General features: G+C 43.5%; 2 protein-coding genes across 7 annotated transcripts in view; both read left to right on the top strand.

The window, feature by feature from the left end:
• The window catches only part of TXNDC9 (thioredoxin domain containing 9), a 186,128-nt gene extending 184,531 nt beyond the window's left edge, over window positions 1-1,597 (top strand). For all 6 annotated transcript variants that reach the window (XM_052773586.1, XM_052773587.1, XM_052773590.1 and 3 more), the window contains exon 5: window positions 43-1,597. In XM_052773586.1, the coding sequence (XP_052629546.1) occupies window positions 43-160 (118 nt within the window). In that variant the 3' untranslated portion in view covers window positions 161-1,597. The remainder of the gene's footprint in view (window positions 1-42) is intronic.
• Window positions 1,598-11,118: 9,521 nt separating this feature from the next.
• LOC128135208 (lysozyme g-like) lies at window positions 11,119-15,949 on the top strand. Its single transcript, XM_052773930.1, has 5 exons — window positions 11,119-11,190; window positions 12,031-12,120; window positions 13,216-13,412; window positions 13,667-13,802; window positions 14,846-15,949. Exons 1-5 carry the CDS (start codon window positions 11,148-11,150, stop codon window positions 14,974-14,976), a joined length of 597 nt encoding a protein of 198 aa, XP_052629890.1. The 5' UTR covers window positions 11,119-11,147; the 3' UTR covers window positions 14,977-15,949.
• The last annotated feature ends 1,431 nt before the right edge of the window (window positions 15,950-17,380 follow it).

The raw sequence follows: 17,380 nt of genomic DNA, 5'->3' as shown, positions 1-17,380 counted from the left end.
TGAATATGGCTTTAATCAACATGTCTTACTCTTTTCCTCCAGTGGAAACTTGATGGACCCACCTTTTCAAAGTCAAAAGAAATTTGGAACAAGCTTTACGAAGTTGGATAAAAAAACCATCAGAGGAAAGAAATATGATTCAGATTCTGATGATGACTAGAAGAACAGCTAAATGTATTTGTAAATCATCTTTTGTTTATGCTTGGTACATTTCTAAGAATGTTTTTTATAAAGCTTACTGCTTTTCATTACATCTGCACATAATGCTCATTTTTCTATACAGTTTTATACAACTGAGTCATAGCAGAAAAAAGCTTAATTTTTTTTTTTTTTCCCCCCCTCCTTTGGAAGTCATTTGTAATCCAAAAATCTGAGTCCTCCTAACTAAATAACGTGGCAAATGATGAACTTTGTCTTAAGTTTATGAAGTGTTTTGAAATAACTGTTAGAAACAACTGTACCAAGTCAGACCAAAGGTTCCTCTGGCCCAGCATCCAGTCTCGGTGGCCAAAAGCAGATGCACAAAGAAGAGTAAAAACAGGGTGAGCAGACAGCAATGCTTCCCCAGAAGATGCTTTAAGCAATCTGTGGCCTGGGGAACTCTGTATCTGAGAGCATTTGATGGTTAAAATAGTGGAAGAAAAATCTCTTTAAATCCTCATAGTATCCTAGCATCCACATCATATGGCAAGGAGTCCACAGTTTAACTGTGTTGTGTGAAGAACTACTTCCTATTGTTTTCCTTGAATCTGACAGTTCCAGGTTTTTTTCTAATTTTCTTTATTAAAGGAGGTGATAGACACTTTTTAAAAAGATTTTTCCCTATCAGTTCCTCTTCCAGTTGTCTCTTTACATTTATTATTACTTATATTATCAGTAAAGGGCCACAAAATGATTAGTAAAGGTATTGTGCATTTTAACAAATGATTGCTTACCTTATGGTGCCATATCATGACATTGAGTAACTTAACTATGTTGCACTATAAGTTGTAAAAACAGTCATAACTTCTGTGAATTCTGAAATAGATGGTCAAGAGAAATGCCCTTTTACCATCTACGTACGCTGCATGTTAAAGCTGGTACAGCAGGTAATAGCACATAGCAACAAGCATATTGAAAAGAGCCTTGTTCACGGGTTTATATAATTCTGTGGTTTTGAATGTGTGAATTTTATAGCAGATGCTTTGTACAAGAGAGTAGAATAGAGAAGGGTATTTGGGAGAAACCTTGATCCGTTAAGTTTAGATATAGCGCCGCATACTGTGTACTGTTCTTCAGTAATGGACAGAATTTTCAAGGTAGATCTTCCTTGGAATGCAATGTAAAATTTCTGGCTAGGTGAAGAGTTGATGAGTTTTCCTTTTGTTTCAAAAAAAAAAAAAAAAAAGTTTGCTGTGTGCTGAAGGACCCTTTTGAGGTGGTACTTTGAATCCAGTTGGTCCAAAAAGCAGTGAAGTGGGTCTAGTCAGTCTCGCTGCCTTGTAGTGGAGAACACTTGTGACTGGGCCAGCCCAGCAATATATCTCTGTAAGTAAGTTTAAAAAATTATATTTTATTTCTGTTCATGTACATTGAAATAAAATTATTTTAATTCTAATGTTGACTTGTGCATCCTTTCAGATAAGGTGGTCTAGGTGCTGTGGATTATTTTGTTCTTTTAATAAGGTCCATCAGAAAGTTGCATGTGCCCTTTCTCGATTTCTAGCAAACTACATACGGTTCCGTCTAACATTACATTGCTTTGAGAAGGCAATCAGCTTAAGATGTACACAGCTGCCCGTTAATCTAGTAAAAGCATAAAGTAGACTTGCTTCGAGTTGATCTCCTTTTTAATGCACAAACTCTCTAAATGCACTAGAAAGTGCTTTTTTTTTTTTTTTTTTTTTAATCCAGTTGCATGAAATTTAATTTAGGAAACCAATGTTCCAACAGTATTTTTAAGAGCGCCTTAGCAGGACTCAATTCTGAGTCCTAATTATGTTGAATAGGCTGTGGAAGTATAAAATCACGTCTAATGTAGTTGCATGCTGTGTGGAAACACGGTGTGGGCTTGTCAGGATTCCAGCATGGTGCGTTGTTAGAGGTCATTCAGTTCCATTACAAACTCAATGCAAATCCTAGTCAGAGTCTGTGGTTTTGTGTCACTTTAAGCTGCTGATTTTTTTTTCTAGGTTAATCTTCAGTTGGACCTCTTCCTTCATCTGGCTTGTAATATGGCCACACGCATTCCAGTGCTGATACAAGGAATTTGCAGGAATGCGTGGTTTGGGTAAAAGGGGAAGTTGAGACTGTACTATAAGTTTAAATTTATTTTGAAGTAGCAGCCTCATAGATCTGTCTGCTTCAAGTCTTTACTTTCATGTCTGCTTTCTGCATTTGCTGTCTTCAATGAAGATTAAAACTGTCATTGAACGGTCCTCTTGGTAAGATCTCCATTCTTGATCTGCATATTTGAGATGAACAATCCAAATCCAAGAATTTTATTTTGGCTGGAACTTAAAAATTCTTTAAGAACTGGAAAATTCTTCTAGTTTGAGTAGTGAGGAACAAATTATTCTTCTATGGTGGAGCTCAGTCATTTTGCAGTGCAGACTAAATAATGAAGCGTCCATGATAATAAGACCTGGGTCAGCAAACTAGAAGCATAAACAATACAGAGAACACCAACTCAAACAAATGTCAGCTGTACAGACTTGAAAAGCACGAAGCTTAACTTTGTCAACAGTGATCTAGTGGCAATATGGCTGATAGATGAGATGATGATGATGATACGCAGTATCTAGAAAGGACACAGGTTGCATGCGATTAATAGCTTACAGGAGATAGATCGTATATGTAAGGACATGACTAAATAAGGTTCCTGAGCCTAGACGAATCATAAAATGGTACCTGGTCTGGCATGTGTTAGCCATGAAAGGGTATTATGCAATAAAGAGATGAGAAATGTTCACATATAGCTTTTGAAGTTACGGGGCTTATGCATGAACTCAGCATGTAACTTTAGTAATGATTAGTGCTTAAGTCTGTGCTTGATGCTTGCATGAAGTAATCATTAAAGAAATGCATGGAGACAATAATAACCAAACAAGATCTGTGTTGTTCAGCTCTTAATGCTAGATTATTTGGACTTGACTGGGCACTCTTTGATTGCTGATTGATCCTGCGTTAGGCTTGCGATGGTCTGCTCAAGAAACCTACCTAGAAGTTAAGTGCTGAGTTGAGATTTGGGATTTGGGAATTGTGAGTAAGTCTGGTCCCTGAAAGAGATGGGATGAGAAAAAAACTCCAGAGGGCAACAACTGAGCAGCTGCTCTCTAACCCCATTAGTAGGTTGGATTGCCTGCGACTGTAATAGGGGTCACTGAGGGAGGCTGACTCAAAAGATAAATTGATGTCTTCCAGTCCTCAATTCCAAGTAATTCACATTGTGCTATTTCCCGTCTAGAAATTCTAAAAGGAATACTTTTCTACAGAAAATTTGGGCTTTGTACAGTATGGTTTCTAAAACAAGCCCTTTGCCTTCCATGTAAGAGTAAAGCCAGTGTCCTCAACCCAGTGTGAGGGATGCTGTCATTTTTGTCTCTCGTATACACACACGTACACAAACAAGCAGGCACAAGCTGATGCAGAAATAATATGGCTTTTGTACTCACTGCATATTCAATAGCTGTGTATTCCACTTTTTTAAAGGAAAATTCTGTCAGTAGTGGGTTGATTGGTCTGTCTCTTTAGAACAGCTGCATACAACAGTTTGAGAGTGAGGGTTACACTCCAGAGTTTAAGGAAAGCCTCTCTAGGAATCGGAAGTGGAGGGTACTTGATGTTACAGTAGAATATTGTAGAACTGTTCTGAGGGGGGTGTTGCCCCTGAGCCCCCTTTAAAGGATTAAATAGATAAATAAGTTCCACCACATTTGAACAAATTACTGCTCTGAAGGTCTGCTCTGGTCTTTTGTTCTTGGATCGTGCTATGGAGCTTTCAGTGTTAAGCCTGTCTAATATGATTGTGGTGATCCAAGACGTTCCAGTCTCCCAGATGCTCCTTGTTATCCGTTCCCCTTGGAGAGCACCATTCTGTATCATATGCTGCAAAAGGGAACATATGCCCATACCTTCTTCATCAATGTAAGCTAACACATCAAACTGGCTAAAGTAGTACGTAAGAGACCAGAGCATCACCCAAAAAAAACTTGTTCAAATTTGGTGGATTAATTTTAAGTGCATATACACTGAGAGATATTTGATGCTTGTTGATGGAAAGGAAGTAGTTAAGAAAACTTGCTTTTAGAGATCCCATGAGGTGCATATTCTGAGGCTACATTTTTGGGGATTAGCTATTAAAGCATGGCTTGAGCTGCCTAAAATAAACCACCACTGATCCAGGAGCCATGTAGCTGTGTCAGCTCAGTGTTGAATCTGTGTTAATGTACTTTGCCTTTTTGAATACAACCTGTTCAGACATCATCTGCCTGGTGGTATGATTTCAACATGTGACTCTTATAAAAAAAGGTTTAAAAATTAACTTATCTGCTTCCCAAACCACGCAATCTCCAGTAACCATTGGCTTTTCCCAAGATGACTTTGTATGAAAAGCAGGTGATTGTAATACACAAAACCACATTAATCCCTTTCCTGATCTTCTTCCTCCTTGCTAATTATTTCTTTTGTTAGTGTGCTGCCCTAGAAAAAAGTCTGAAATTATTTCCTGTTTGGTTTCTAAAATGTTGGCAGCCCTCAATGCTTTGTGTCATGAATTCCAGGCACACAGACACGCTCCTAATAATTATCATAGAATGGTTTCGGTTGGTAGGGACCTTAAAGATCATCTAGTACCAGCCCCCCTGCTGTGGGCAGGGACACCTTCCGCTAGACCAGGTTGCTCAAAGCCCCATCCAGCCTGGCCTTGAACACTGCCAGGGATGGGGCATCCACAACCTCTCTGGGCAACCTGCTCCAGTGCCTCACCACCCTCACAGTGAAGAACTTCTTCCTTATGTCCAATCTAAATCTACCCTCTTTCAGTTGAAAACTGTTGCCCCTTGTTCTGTCACTACAGGCCCTGGTAAAAAGTCTTTCTCCATCTTTCTTATCAGTTCCCTTCAAGTATTGAAAGGCCACAATAAGGTCTCCCCGGAGCCTTCTCTTCTCCAGGCTGAACAACAGCAACTCTCTCAGCCTGTCTTCATAGGAGAGGTGTTCCAGCCCTCCGATCATCTTGGTGGCACTCCTCTGGATCCACTCCAACAGGTCCATGTCCTTCTTATGTTGGGGGTCCCCAACATGCCGGTCACAGTACTGCAGGTGGGGTCTCACGAGAACGGAGCAGAGGGGAAGAATCACCTCCCTCGACCTGCTGGTCGCACTTCTTTTGATGCAGCCCAGGATACGGTTGGTTGCTTCTTGTCAACCAACACCCCCAAGTCGTTCTCCTGAGGGCTGCTCTCAGTCCATTCTCTGCCCAGCCTGTATTTGTGCTTGGGATTGCCCCGACCCATGGGCAGGACCCTCTCCCAATTCGAACTTCAAATGACTTGCTTTAGGTGATAGATCTGTCTTTAAGATGGGATGTGAACTGAGGTCTCTCAAGATCCAGTCCAGTGACCTCTTTGCTAGAACACCTCTCCTACAGTAAAATTCAAAGTCTCGTTTCAGAGAACAGAAGGAAAGTATTTTTTTCCTCCCTCCTAAACACTTCCGATCTTAGTTATTTTACAGGATGGCTAGAGAGATCCTTTGTGCAGAGTGGGATGTCATTTTAATGCCCACCTGCATTCTTCAGAAAGGCAAGATAAAGGAAGAGATTGGGGCCTTCAGCACCTGTTCACTTCTGAACACAGTGAAAACTAGGACCATCATGTCTTACAAGTTTGAAGACCTTTGCTATCGTTACATGTATACTAGATGTAGAAAAGAAAACTTATGGAAATGTATTTATTAAACTGGCTGTATCCCTTTAAAAGTTGGGAAAGACAGCTCTCGAGGGTTTGTTTGAGGTGATGCTACAGATGCATCTTTAACTGGCCAGTTAGTGGTAGGCATCCAACGTACGTCAGCTGTCGTGGGCAGCTTCCCTATAAAGTCTGTGAATACCTGGTGTTACCTATAATTAAATCCCAGACAAAAGAAACAACCTGAGAAACGCATCTGCCTGCCAAATGTTATGAAACCAGAGCTGAAACTCACAACAGAGATAGTAATTAGTATGGGTATTGTTCCAAGTAATTTTAGATAGTATTCTCGCCACCCAGTGAAATGTGATGCTATAACCTGAAACCTGAAGGAGAATAGCATGTGCAATACATAAAGCTTTTGAAACTGATGCTCCATTTTGATTGCATCTCCATTAAGCGGAATGAAAAAAAAAACTCACCCTGGTACATCATTTGGCATGAGGAAAAAAAAAAAATATAAAGCGAAAATCTGTGAGTAGGAAAGAACTGGTGGTACTGAACCTTGGTGTGCTTTAGATCTCAGGTGTGCTCCTTTCTAGTTTATGTAAAACAAGTGGAGAATGCTATTCTGTCAGGTAGCATTTTTTGCCCACTCTGTACTCCCTTTCGCTCAGTGTAACTAACAGTGTCAGCGAAAGACCACGGGGAAACTGTGTCTGTGATCACCAATGGCAGCTTATTGCCAGGGTGCCGCTGTGAATACCAGGAAGCATTTGATAAGTGAACTCCTCTTTCCTTGACTTTCCATCCCTTCCCTCCCAATCACACCCTGTGCTGAGCAAAATGCAGCACAAGGGGAATACCTACTGGCATCCTTTATGTTTCAAAATTACACAACAGCAAAGGAGTTTAAAATTACAGGTTTGTTGTTTTTTAAAAAAAATTATAACATTTGTGTCCTTTAATATTAATTTAATAATATCATATTTTCATGGATTTCATATATTTTTCCTCCTAGCAAGCATGAGGGCTAGCAACTTGCTATCCTTCTAAAGGAGAGTCTTGCAATAGCATATGAATCCAAAAACCTGTGCTTCTAAGCAAAATACCAAGAATAATAAAGAAAAATATAAAAAGAGGTATGGTAGTGCTGTGAGAAGGTAACATTTTTCAGGGACATCTGTCCAGTGCATTCCTGGATATCTCTTTATGAGGTCCAGCCATTTAGAAAGAGCTGCTTTAGTCATACACACAAAGATGCCTTCTAACTCATCCCCTCTTCAGCCTATCAAAAGTAGCATCATATCACAGCTGTATACATCCCTTCTGTCAGGTTATGGGCTGTCAGAGGTAGAACTTATCTGGCTCTTGACATAATTTTCCAAATTAAATCTAGTATAAAAATGAAAAATTGTGCCGTACTAGTGACAGATGCAGCCCACTCTCATTAAGTGGTTCACCTGAATTTGATGCTCTGGGTTTACAGCCCCACAAAGACCTTTGAGCAGAAGATGATGTTTTTCCTGCAGGTCCCCTTACGTGGTGGTGCCTTGGACAAGTGCACCAGCTTAGAACCCTGCCTCATTCAATGTATGTGAGCACAACTTAGTTTCCATAGAGGCTGCCTGCTTTGGGCATTCACTCTAAAAGGCAGTTGGCAAATTTGGTGAGGATAGAGAGTCTTTTAGCAAGAAAAAGTCCTATTCGTAATGCTGCTGAAAATCCTCTTATTTGGCCTTATACTGGAAATTGTGTGAATACAAGGTATCTGTCCCAGGGACCTAAGGGCATACAGCAGCACAGATAAAAATAATTTACTTATAACATCCACCATTCAGTGAGTAAATAAAGAGCAATGCAATGCAGAGCAGGCTTTAAGAATTCATGTGACAGTACTGTGAAATGTAGAAACTCTGTGATTACATGGTTTATAAATGAGAGAGAAAATACATAGCAAAGACAAACAGTATTTAAATTCAAAACTTTATCTTAAGGACCGTCAGCAAGTGGCCAATGCATTAGGAAACAAATCTCACCTAAGATCAGAGGCTGCTTTTCAAAAAAAGGTCCCAAGTCATCAGCATGAACACAGATTCAGTGACAGGAACGCTAGTTTATTATCACTAACCTGATACTGTTTTTATAAAAAGTAACAGGATATTAATACTAGATTATTTTCATCTATTTGAGAGAACACATCTCTTTCTGATACAGACTATCTTGTTCTATAGAAGGCAAATGGATATATCTACTGGGTTTGTTGCCATCAAGCTGTGCACTCTGATCTTTTCCCAGCTCATTTCTTCTGGCTTGCCTCCCCTCCAGCATTTCTTCAGTCATTATTTCCTTTTGAAACGATTAAAGCCACACTGTCCATGTGAAGTCTCTACTTTCTACCTGTTATTTCCAAAGACACCACATAGATTCTTACCTTACATTATGTCAAACATTACCTTTTACTATTTAAAATGTTAAACCCCAGTAAAAGAATTGACAGTCCAGTCTGAGATACCACAATAAGATACCAGGTTTGTACATGAAGAATGAATGCCTAGCCTTGTTGTAATCTTTGGGAAGATGTCTATTATTTCCATGTTTCACCCAAATAAATGAGTTTTATACTTAAGACTCACCTTAGCTCATATCCCACTCATGCCCCAACCCTCATGTAACAACAGGGATAGGTTCTCCAGTGAAGCTTCCCTCCTTCATACTATCTCAGGATCTAAGTCCATGGTATTTGTGTTCATTGATTTTTAAGGTGACAAGGCCCACTTGATCATCTCCTGTGCTTTACAGACTAATAACCATCACTTGGTTTTGAAGCCAGTAATTAGTATCTGGCCAAAACAGTTTCCTACCCGCCACATCTCAAGCCCAAAAAAGAGCAATAGGAATAGATGGATTTGTGATGTATTAAATAATGAAGTGAAAGCTACTGGAAGAAAATCTTGCTTTCCTAGCCTCCACGCATGTTTGGGAAGGGGGCAGGATTGAAGGGCACTGGCATCCCAGACCATCTTTCCACCTCCAGGTGACTCAGATGTTTTACATACATGACAAGTACCTCGGCCACAAAGTGCAAGTCCTTCAGAGACCCTCTGTGTGCCCCCACTGGCTTCAGCTGCTGAGACACCAGTTCCCTTCCTCCCCATTTCAGCTGCAGCGTCCTGCCTCCCCAAATCTGAAAGTCAAACCCTGCCTCTGCTCTCAAAGTATTCAAGTCACCCTCCTGAATTAGGCTTGCTGTAAGCAATGAAGCAGTGAGATGCCTTTCTTTAATTGTCATTTTTAGAATTCATATGAAACTATGATACTTAATTAAAAGCTTGCCAGTCTGAAATCATTGAGGAAATGAGACAAAAAATCGTTCCAGAAATGTGTCCAGACTGATCTCAGATGCAAAGCAAGGAGAGCACTAGACAGGGATCTGATTTTTGCCTGACCTATGCCGCTGATTCACTGCAATCCTTTCTGCAAGTCATTTATTGTGCACCAATGTGCTTATTGATGGAGGAAAAACAGTATTTATTTCCTTTCACAAAGTTGTCTTGAGTCTTACTAACCACCGATTGTGCAAATCTTTGGATGAAAGGAATAGTAAGAGTTTTAAGCTCTTAATATATATTACTTATTGTACTTTAAAACAAATATCATCATGCTAGGTAGGAATTAACATTCCAAAGCCCATAGGGTGGGTACCTTTTCATACACATATATATAAAAGTCATCAAGTGACCTGTCTCAGAGGAAGGCTGACTGAAGACAGGTGAGTCTGAATTTACTCATAGAATATTTATTTAGAGCCAGAAGCCTTGATTTTGTTTTGATTTAGCATTTCGTCAATATTGCAATTGCTATGCTGTTTCTACCTAAGGCCTGTATGATTTTTGTGATGGGAGGGAAAAAAAAAAGGCTGATAACTTAAAACTTTATAATCTGACAATTTCCTGCATGTGGAAACAGCTACAGCCTGTAGCTTTTGATGGGGCCCGATATGGATCTGCCATTGAATTCATAGGTATTGGGTCAAGTTATACTGATCCGGGCTTGCGAATACTCAGTGTTAGAGCTCAAACTGAGCTACTGCATGTACCCAGCTCTGGCCGTGGGCATTTGCTGGCCTGAATAAGCTGACTCAGGACAAGGGAGTCTTTCCAATGACACCAGTGGGCTCTCTGTGTTTCTGCATCCATGAGGTCTGGTTTACAGTGGAAATACAGGCTAGAGAAAAGGTCACACATTATTAAAATCAGTAAGGCATTTTCAAGTATTAATAGCATTGCGCAATGATAGCCTACAACATTCGTGGCGTGTTTTGCATTTGAAACCCTCTTGGGAAAAAAAAAAAATTTGTAAGCCGTAAAAACTGCTCAGTTTAAATGCATTCACCAGCAAGGCAAGTACAGTCAATGGTTTTTGCAGTTGATAGCTATTATCTGATGACATTTTGGAATTTTATTAATAAGCAAAACAGATGCATTTATTACTAAAGTGATTATCTGCCATTATCACACACAGAAATTAACGTAGAAATATTATTTCAGCAGATAAATCTTGGAGTTTTGTCGCAGGCTCTTAGCAGAGAATTAAGGGTGATATTGCTTGATTTCTGAAAACATGTTTTTCCAAAAGCCAAGCAAAAATCCCATTGCCTTTTGAACAGAGAGACAAAGGATGTGTGCACTCTGTAGCACATTAGGCTTCAAACACCTTTGTAATTAAAGCAAAGGAACTATATCTTCTCATCGTAAAGACATGCTACGGGTGTTCAGGAGGGGCCATGTGAGCAAGCGATGTGAAGTGACAGGGCCGAAAAACATCTCTGCTGGCCCAGGCTGCTGACGGAGACCTCCCTGCTCCCGAGCTCCGCAGGCTCGGCCCTTCGCTCTCCACGCGACGGTGCAGTGGCACACAAGGCGGAGGAGACATTCAGCCTCGGGGGAAGCCTGTATCCCCCCAAACAAGGAGGAAATAAGGAGCAGACGGGGCTCCCATCACTTGCTTCTCCTCCCACCACCACTCTCTGAAGCTGGCAGCTGCATCCCGTGCTGGGGCTGAGGGGGGGAGCGTGCGGCGGAGGGGGTCCCTCCGCTCCCCAACCCGTCCTCAGCTAACGTCAGCCCTGTCTGGTGCCTCGGGGTGGGATTTTTTGGCACGCAAACTTTGCTACAGCCCTGATCTCTTCACATTTTGCATCATTACTGTTGATCACTGTTTCCAGGTCTCCTGGGGCCACTGAGGAGAGCCATCGCCATGATCCCCGCACTGCTCTTGCTGGGCCTTACGGCCCTCGCCGGTGAGCCGGGGTCTGGGTTCGGGTTGCTGTCGAAAGCACCCCGGGAACTGTTTGCAGAGGGACTGCGGGAAGGAGGTGTGCGGTCAGGCCCGAGGTCAGGTCCCCCTTCCGCGCGGTGCCGTAAAACCCTGCGTGGCTGAAGGTCCTCGGCTGCCGTAGGAGGCTGCTTGCCGCCCACGTATGTCCTTTAAACCCGCTCGCCTGGGGTACGGGACTGACACCAAAAGGGAGTCACAGACGTACCTCCTCTTGATTTTCCCAGCTAACCTTATCCTATCTCTCTGCCTACTCAGAAACGGTCTCACAAATGTGGCAAGCTGTTTGATGGAGGCTATTCATTCCTCATTTACTGAGGAAGCAGGGTAATTTGCCCAGGCTGAAGCAAGCGGTCTCCTGAATTAATTCCTCACCAAGTTACAGAGGGACACAGGAGATGCTCCCAGCCAGGGTGCTCAGGTACCGCCGGCCATCGTCTGAGGCGGCCCGGACATTGAGGGGCATTGAATGGGAAGAGCCCTCTGAAATAAATGCAGGGGCTGTGGTTTCCCCCTCCCACACCAGCCTTTAGACCTAATGGGGCAGATGCTTATTCATCTAAATTGTCATTAGATTCATTCGGTTCAACCTCTTCAATTAGAAAAGAACAAATTTCTGTTCTCTAGCTTTCTTTGATAATACTGATGGAGAGCAGTGGCAACCATACAAGCATGGCTAACACAGGGTGATGTGGATTACAGGTCTGGATGAAACCCTCACGCTTGACTTGTATGCGCTTGCAGCACGCTGTATGATATTCCTCTGAGATCTTATGTGTTCAAACACCTCCGTTTCATCTTTCAGCTCCAGCCATGAGTTACAGTTGCTATGGCGATGTAAGTGCTCTTCAAGCCCCCTCGATCCCCTGTACAGTTGTAAGATCCTCAGACTGTGGTAGGTATCATTCGCTGCTTGATTTGACAACCTGTTTTTACCTGATAGAAAGATGCTTCACCTTCTGTTATTGCCAAATTAAATGTGGTGCAGCTGTTCAATTAGCCAAAAGGGAGAAAGCAATACCTTCTCTCCCAAAATGGCAGGTGCTGTGAAGCCTCCGGACCTGGTGGGAAGTGGGAGGACAAACTTCGGGTCCCATAGTCAGGGTCCTCAGCCTCTAAGCAAAAGGAAATGGCGCAACCCCTTTTCGGTTAAAACAGATTCTTCATCAGCCAGGACTTCAGCATCAGCATCTTCACAAAACCCCGGGGCCTGTCTGCTCGAAGGGGAAGATGCGCAGAGCCAGGTCCTGAGTGCTGGCGTGCTAGCTGAGCTGGCCGGTGGTGACCTGCCAGAGACACAATTTGCAGGGGGGAGGTCCCAGGTGTGTAGCCATCCTACCTCTGGGTGACCTGGTTTTGGTAACTCTTTCCCATTTCCTTCTTTCTTGCCTTGCGTTATTGCCCCAAGTCACTGCACAGCTGACTGCATCAGGTTCATACTGCTGAGACCTCCAGGGACTTTGCCATGTACCTCAGACACAGGCAACTCCAGGGCAGACACCTGACTGCGGCTGTCCAAGCATGGATCTGAACTGGACCTCCTTGCTTGTTTCCAAACTTTTCCAAAATTACTTTAAAAAAACCCCCCACCTTTCTATACACAGACTAACAACGTAGCTGTTACTGCAGTTTGGCCGGTCAGTAGAAACGCATCTCTCAATTTTTTCAAATGCAATTTGAAATTTCACTTTTCCGACTCCAGAGCCACATTTCCAGTGGTGCATTTCCAGAGCTGTATTTCCACGAACATGTGGTCCCACCTCCTGAGAAGCTGCCCTCTTCCCCTCGTCATCCTCGGGTACTAGCACTGCAGCTCCCTGGCCATGGTCAGAGCCGACAGGGCTGTGCTTTTTCCTCAAGAACCACTGACCAACTTGGTGTAGCTGTGTTTTCTTCAAAACTCAAGTTACTCCTTTGATACACCCAGTCAAGGGGGAAGCGAGGGTTTTGGATGGGAGGGTGTGTAAGTCTGCCTTTTCCTACACTGCAGGACCTGCCATGGTACGGAATACTGCTGAGGCAGACGTTGTACGCCTGAGAAAATATGAGATCCCGATTAAAAGAGTAGCCAGAAACCTGTGCTTGGACCCGGCACTCATCGCTGCCATCATGTCGCAGGAGAGCCGTGTTGGCCTGCTCCTGGACAATGGCTGGGACCAGGAACGGCAGAAGTACGGCTTGATGCAGGTACATCGGGATGATACGTATGAGTAGCAGAACAGTAATGTAGCATATATCCCAGGGCCTTACCTTAGCAAATGACTGTTCTGTGTTCAAGACAGCACTTAAATGTGTTCCCTCTACATCAAAGGTCGTGCTTAAGTGTTGTACTGAATAAGGTCACTTCAGTGAGTCACAACCTGGGAGTACAAAGAAGAGGGGGAAGCTACGGTGGTGGTTGTTTTCAGAGGGAAACCCATTTTCTCGCTTGGCTTTTCTAGCTTGGTGGGCAGCAACACCCTTTCGGAGGATGGGATAGTGAAGAACACATAAATCAGTGCTCAACTATCCTGGTTCTTGCAATTAATGAAGTACGGGCAAGACATCCTACCTGGACCTGGGACCGGCAGCTGAGAGGTACATGATGGGCTAAATACTAGAAAGGGACATACTGAGTGATAGGAATGCTGTGCATTTGTTGGTGTCACTTTTAAGGGAAAAAGAGCATCTGTCTCGCAGATTTTACAGCACCTCTTACAAAAAAAACCACCAACAACGTTTTCTAATTTGAAAGAGGCAATCCCAAAACAGCAGATGGGCAAGAGGTCTGAATATAGACACAGCATCCCAGCTCAAAGCACTGTTCACAGGGCCTCCATGTTTCTGCCTGCAGAAGACAGACTGTGGTGGGACACCAAGCTCCTTGGCAGCTTTGCTGTAGTAGGGAACAACGGGAAACCAGCTCAGCCTGGGAGCTGCGGCAGCAGCACGGAGGCACCCTGTGCGGGGCTGGGCGAAGGTGTCGGGCACAGCCTCAGCAGGTTGCCTCTTGACTTCAGTGGCAAACACCCACAGAGGGCCACTACATTTAGCAGCTGGGCCACCACTGGTGAATGGCCAGATCCAGGATCTGCTTAAATTCCCTGGAAAAGGCATTGTGCTCAGGTCTCAAGTTATCCTTTTAGCTGTTCATCCCACAAGTGAAATGGCTGTCAGGTGGATAAATAAGGTAGAAACCAACCAAAAAAAAGCCACTGGGGAAGGCAGAAATTGAGGCACCGCAACACAACAGGCTAATTGTGGCAGGCTGTTAAGTTGTGTCAAGGAAGCTTGTGATCCAGGTTTGCTTGTAGTCCATGTCATCTGCATGCTGGTTTGTTCACCCTATGCTATTTCTTACTCTGCCATCCTTGCTCTGCCACTGCCTTTTTAGATTACACTCTTTTCTGGGACCAGCATGCCTTTCCCATCTGCATTTGAGAGAGTCATGGCGTCCTTCACTATAGAAACAAGGATTTTGCAAAATCAGTCACTTTTCAAAAATAATGCACAATTAGCAATTTCCCAAGCACTTGTGTAGGTTTGGTGAGACACATAGCACTTTTGGCCAGGAATTTTTTCTTTTAAATCTCTATTTCTTACTTATAAGCCTGTAACAACTCCTTCTTAACTCTTTCCAGGGGGAATCTGCACCTACCGTGCAAAAATGGGCAACCTCCAGGTCTACGAGGAAGACCCATGTGACAGAGACAACTATTACGTCAACAGCGTGATTAGGCGAGCCCAGTACTTTAAGAGACATGGGTTCTAGCTCATAAACCTGCCCTGCCACCAAGCCCCTCCTCTACATAGACTAGCCCAGTAGTGATTGTAGTACCCAGAGCAGTTCCTCAGGTCTCCTGGCAGGACCGATGCTGGTGGCAACAGCAACGGCACCTTGTTCACTCCAGCAAACCCCAGCTCCCCACTCGCCAATGGGCGAGCTCAGCTCTGCCTTCTAGTGGACCGCGGGGACAAGATAGCACAAGCTTGGGGCCTTTGAAAGGCAGATGGGGACAGACCAGCAACATTTAAGTGTCAGTTGAGGAAAGTGCCTCTTCCCATTCGAAGCTGAACCCGGGGCTGTTCATGCAGCCCCCAGGCACGCGAGCATCTCTCCCTGGGCATCAGCTGCGCTCTTCCCATCTCCTCCATCCACCTCCTCTCCGCTCCCTGTCCCCCGAGTTAAAGTCTTTCTTCCCCTGGATTGTGCTGGCTGCAGGGCAATGAAGAGACTGCTCGCCAAGCCTCTGATCTCTGCACGAGCTGTGTATTCCTGCGGCCACCCTTGTGGGGGACAATGCTAAACACACTTCTGTTAGTCGCCTGAGCCCTGGAGCCTGCGGCCATGGTGGGGCTGGAGACTTATTTAGGGTGAGAAGCAGCCTCACACAGGGGAAATCCTCTATATGAGAAGTACTGCAGGTGCCACAGCAGGCATACAAAGCACCTTTCCATCAGAGAGCAGCCATCTGAGCAGGAGCCAGCCCTGTACATACCTACCCCAGGAGCTGTATCACAACAATATTGTTGGTAAAAAAACCCACAATCTTTCCTGCTTTAGCTTTGGTACCTTTATGCTGGGTTTCCTCCAAGTTTAAAAGCATTTCAGCACCTGTCCCTCTGCCAGGAATTCCAACTTCTAATTAGGAGTGAATTAACTCTGGGTTTATAAACTCTGTTTGAAAGTATTCTTCAATGTGGTTGGATCTGGGTGCAAATTTAGGTTTACTGAGAATAATACTAAGAATATGAGAGAAAATAAAGATAAATGTTGAGTCCCAATCTTTTTTTTTTTTTTCCTCTATTTCATGGGGCCCAGTGGGCAGCAACGTGCAACTTGAGTAAATAACCCAATTTGATACTCTTAGAATGGGTCTAAAACTCAATTTGAGAACAGGGAGGAGAAAATGGTGTTGCAGACTGGGGTGGGTGAGAAGAGCTGGTCTGGGAGGCAGGGCACAAGGCAGCCCAAGCCTGGGCGCTGCCCCCAAACCTGTGAAAAGAAGAATAAGGACGTTCACATTTAGCCTTTTGAATAACCATTTTGGAGGTGTCAGGGCACCTTTCTGCCAGCTGTCACCATTGCCGATGCAGAAGCGACGTGCCTGGCAGCTCCTGCCCAGCAGCACGGGGCTGCACTGCACGTGTGCCTGGGCTGCTGGGCAGGGTCAACGCAGGCAGCATGGGAGCTGGTTTGGAGACAGCTTTTGCAAGCGGGGTGATTTTAATGCTGTGCTCCTTGTCTTGCCAGTCACTCATCTGCTTACAGTCACAGCAAGGACTGCGCATGATTGATGTATTTGCAAGCAAACTCATTCTATCATCTCTGGAGACCAGAGGGAGCTCTAGGATTTCTCTAACGTTACTGATTTTTTTTTTTTAAGTCTACAGGAAACAGTTCAGTGTTAAGCAACAGCAGGTATTAAACTACATATTATTTAGTCTCTAGTGAATTCTGCACTATATTATGATAATTTCAGTAAAATCATTACTTTGTCATACAAACTTATGAAACATATCACATGGTTTGATCCCCTTTACTTGAAATAGCTTATGTAAAATTCATAGGTTGAAGTCTTTGGTGCATTATGTTATATAAACTTCTGTGTTATACAAACCTCTTATGTAAAACCTATGAATGCATTTTTGGTAGATCAGTATAAACTTCAAATGGGGCAGGGAATCTCATTGCTGCCTACATGTATAAAGCTGTTTTTTGAGTTCGGAGGGTGAACAAAAGTGGAGCTTTCTTTGGTTCCCTTCATGTCGCCCTTAATTGCTGCCACCAAGTTCCCTGTCACCACTACTGGTGTTGCCATCCCTGCAGATCTGTGAGCTCCTTAGGATTCCCATTTCTACGTGCACTACCTCTGAAGCTGCTGCTTCACATTATGGTAGTGACACCCAAGGGCCTGCAGACCTGCCTGCTGGCTTGTGCAGCATTGCCACAAAGGATTATTTATTTTTTAAGTGTATTTAAGAATTCTGGAAATATAGGAATTCCATAATTTGTTGCAAATATTATTTTAGGGTATCAGCACTTTGTAGTGAATAAGGAAAATCTCTGCAGAAAATGCATTGAAATATAAATTGAAATTGATAAATTGGCAGGAAGGAGTAAATAATCAAGGAAAGCTTAACAGTGGCACACTGCCTGAAGATTTGAGCAAAAG

The sequence above is a fragment of the Harpia harpyja genome, chromosome 22, assembly GCF_026419915.1.
Source record: "Harpia harpyja isolate bHarHar1 chromosome 22, bHarHar1 primary haplotype, whole genome shotgun sequence".
NCBI lineage: Eukaryota > Metazoa > Chordata > Aves > Accipitriformes > Accipitridae > Harpia > Harpia harpyja.
This window is presented reverse-complemented; position numbering and strand designations above follow the sequence as displayed.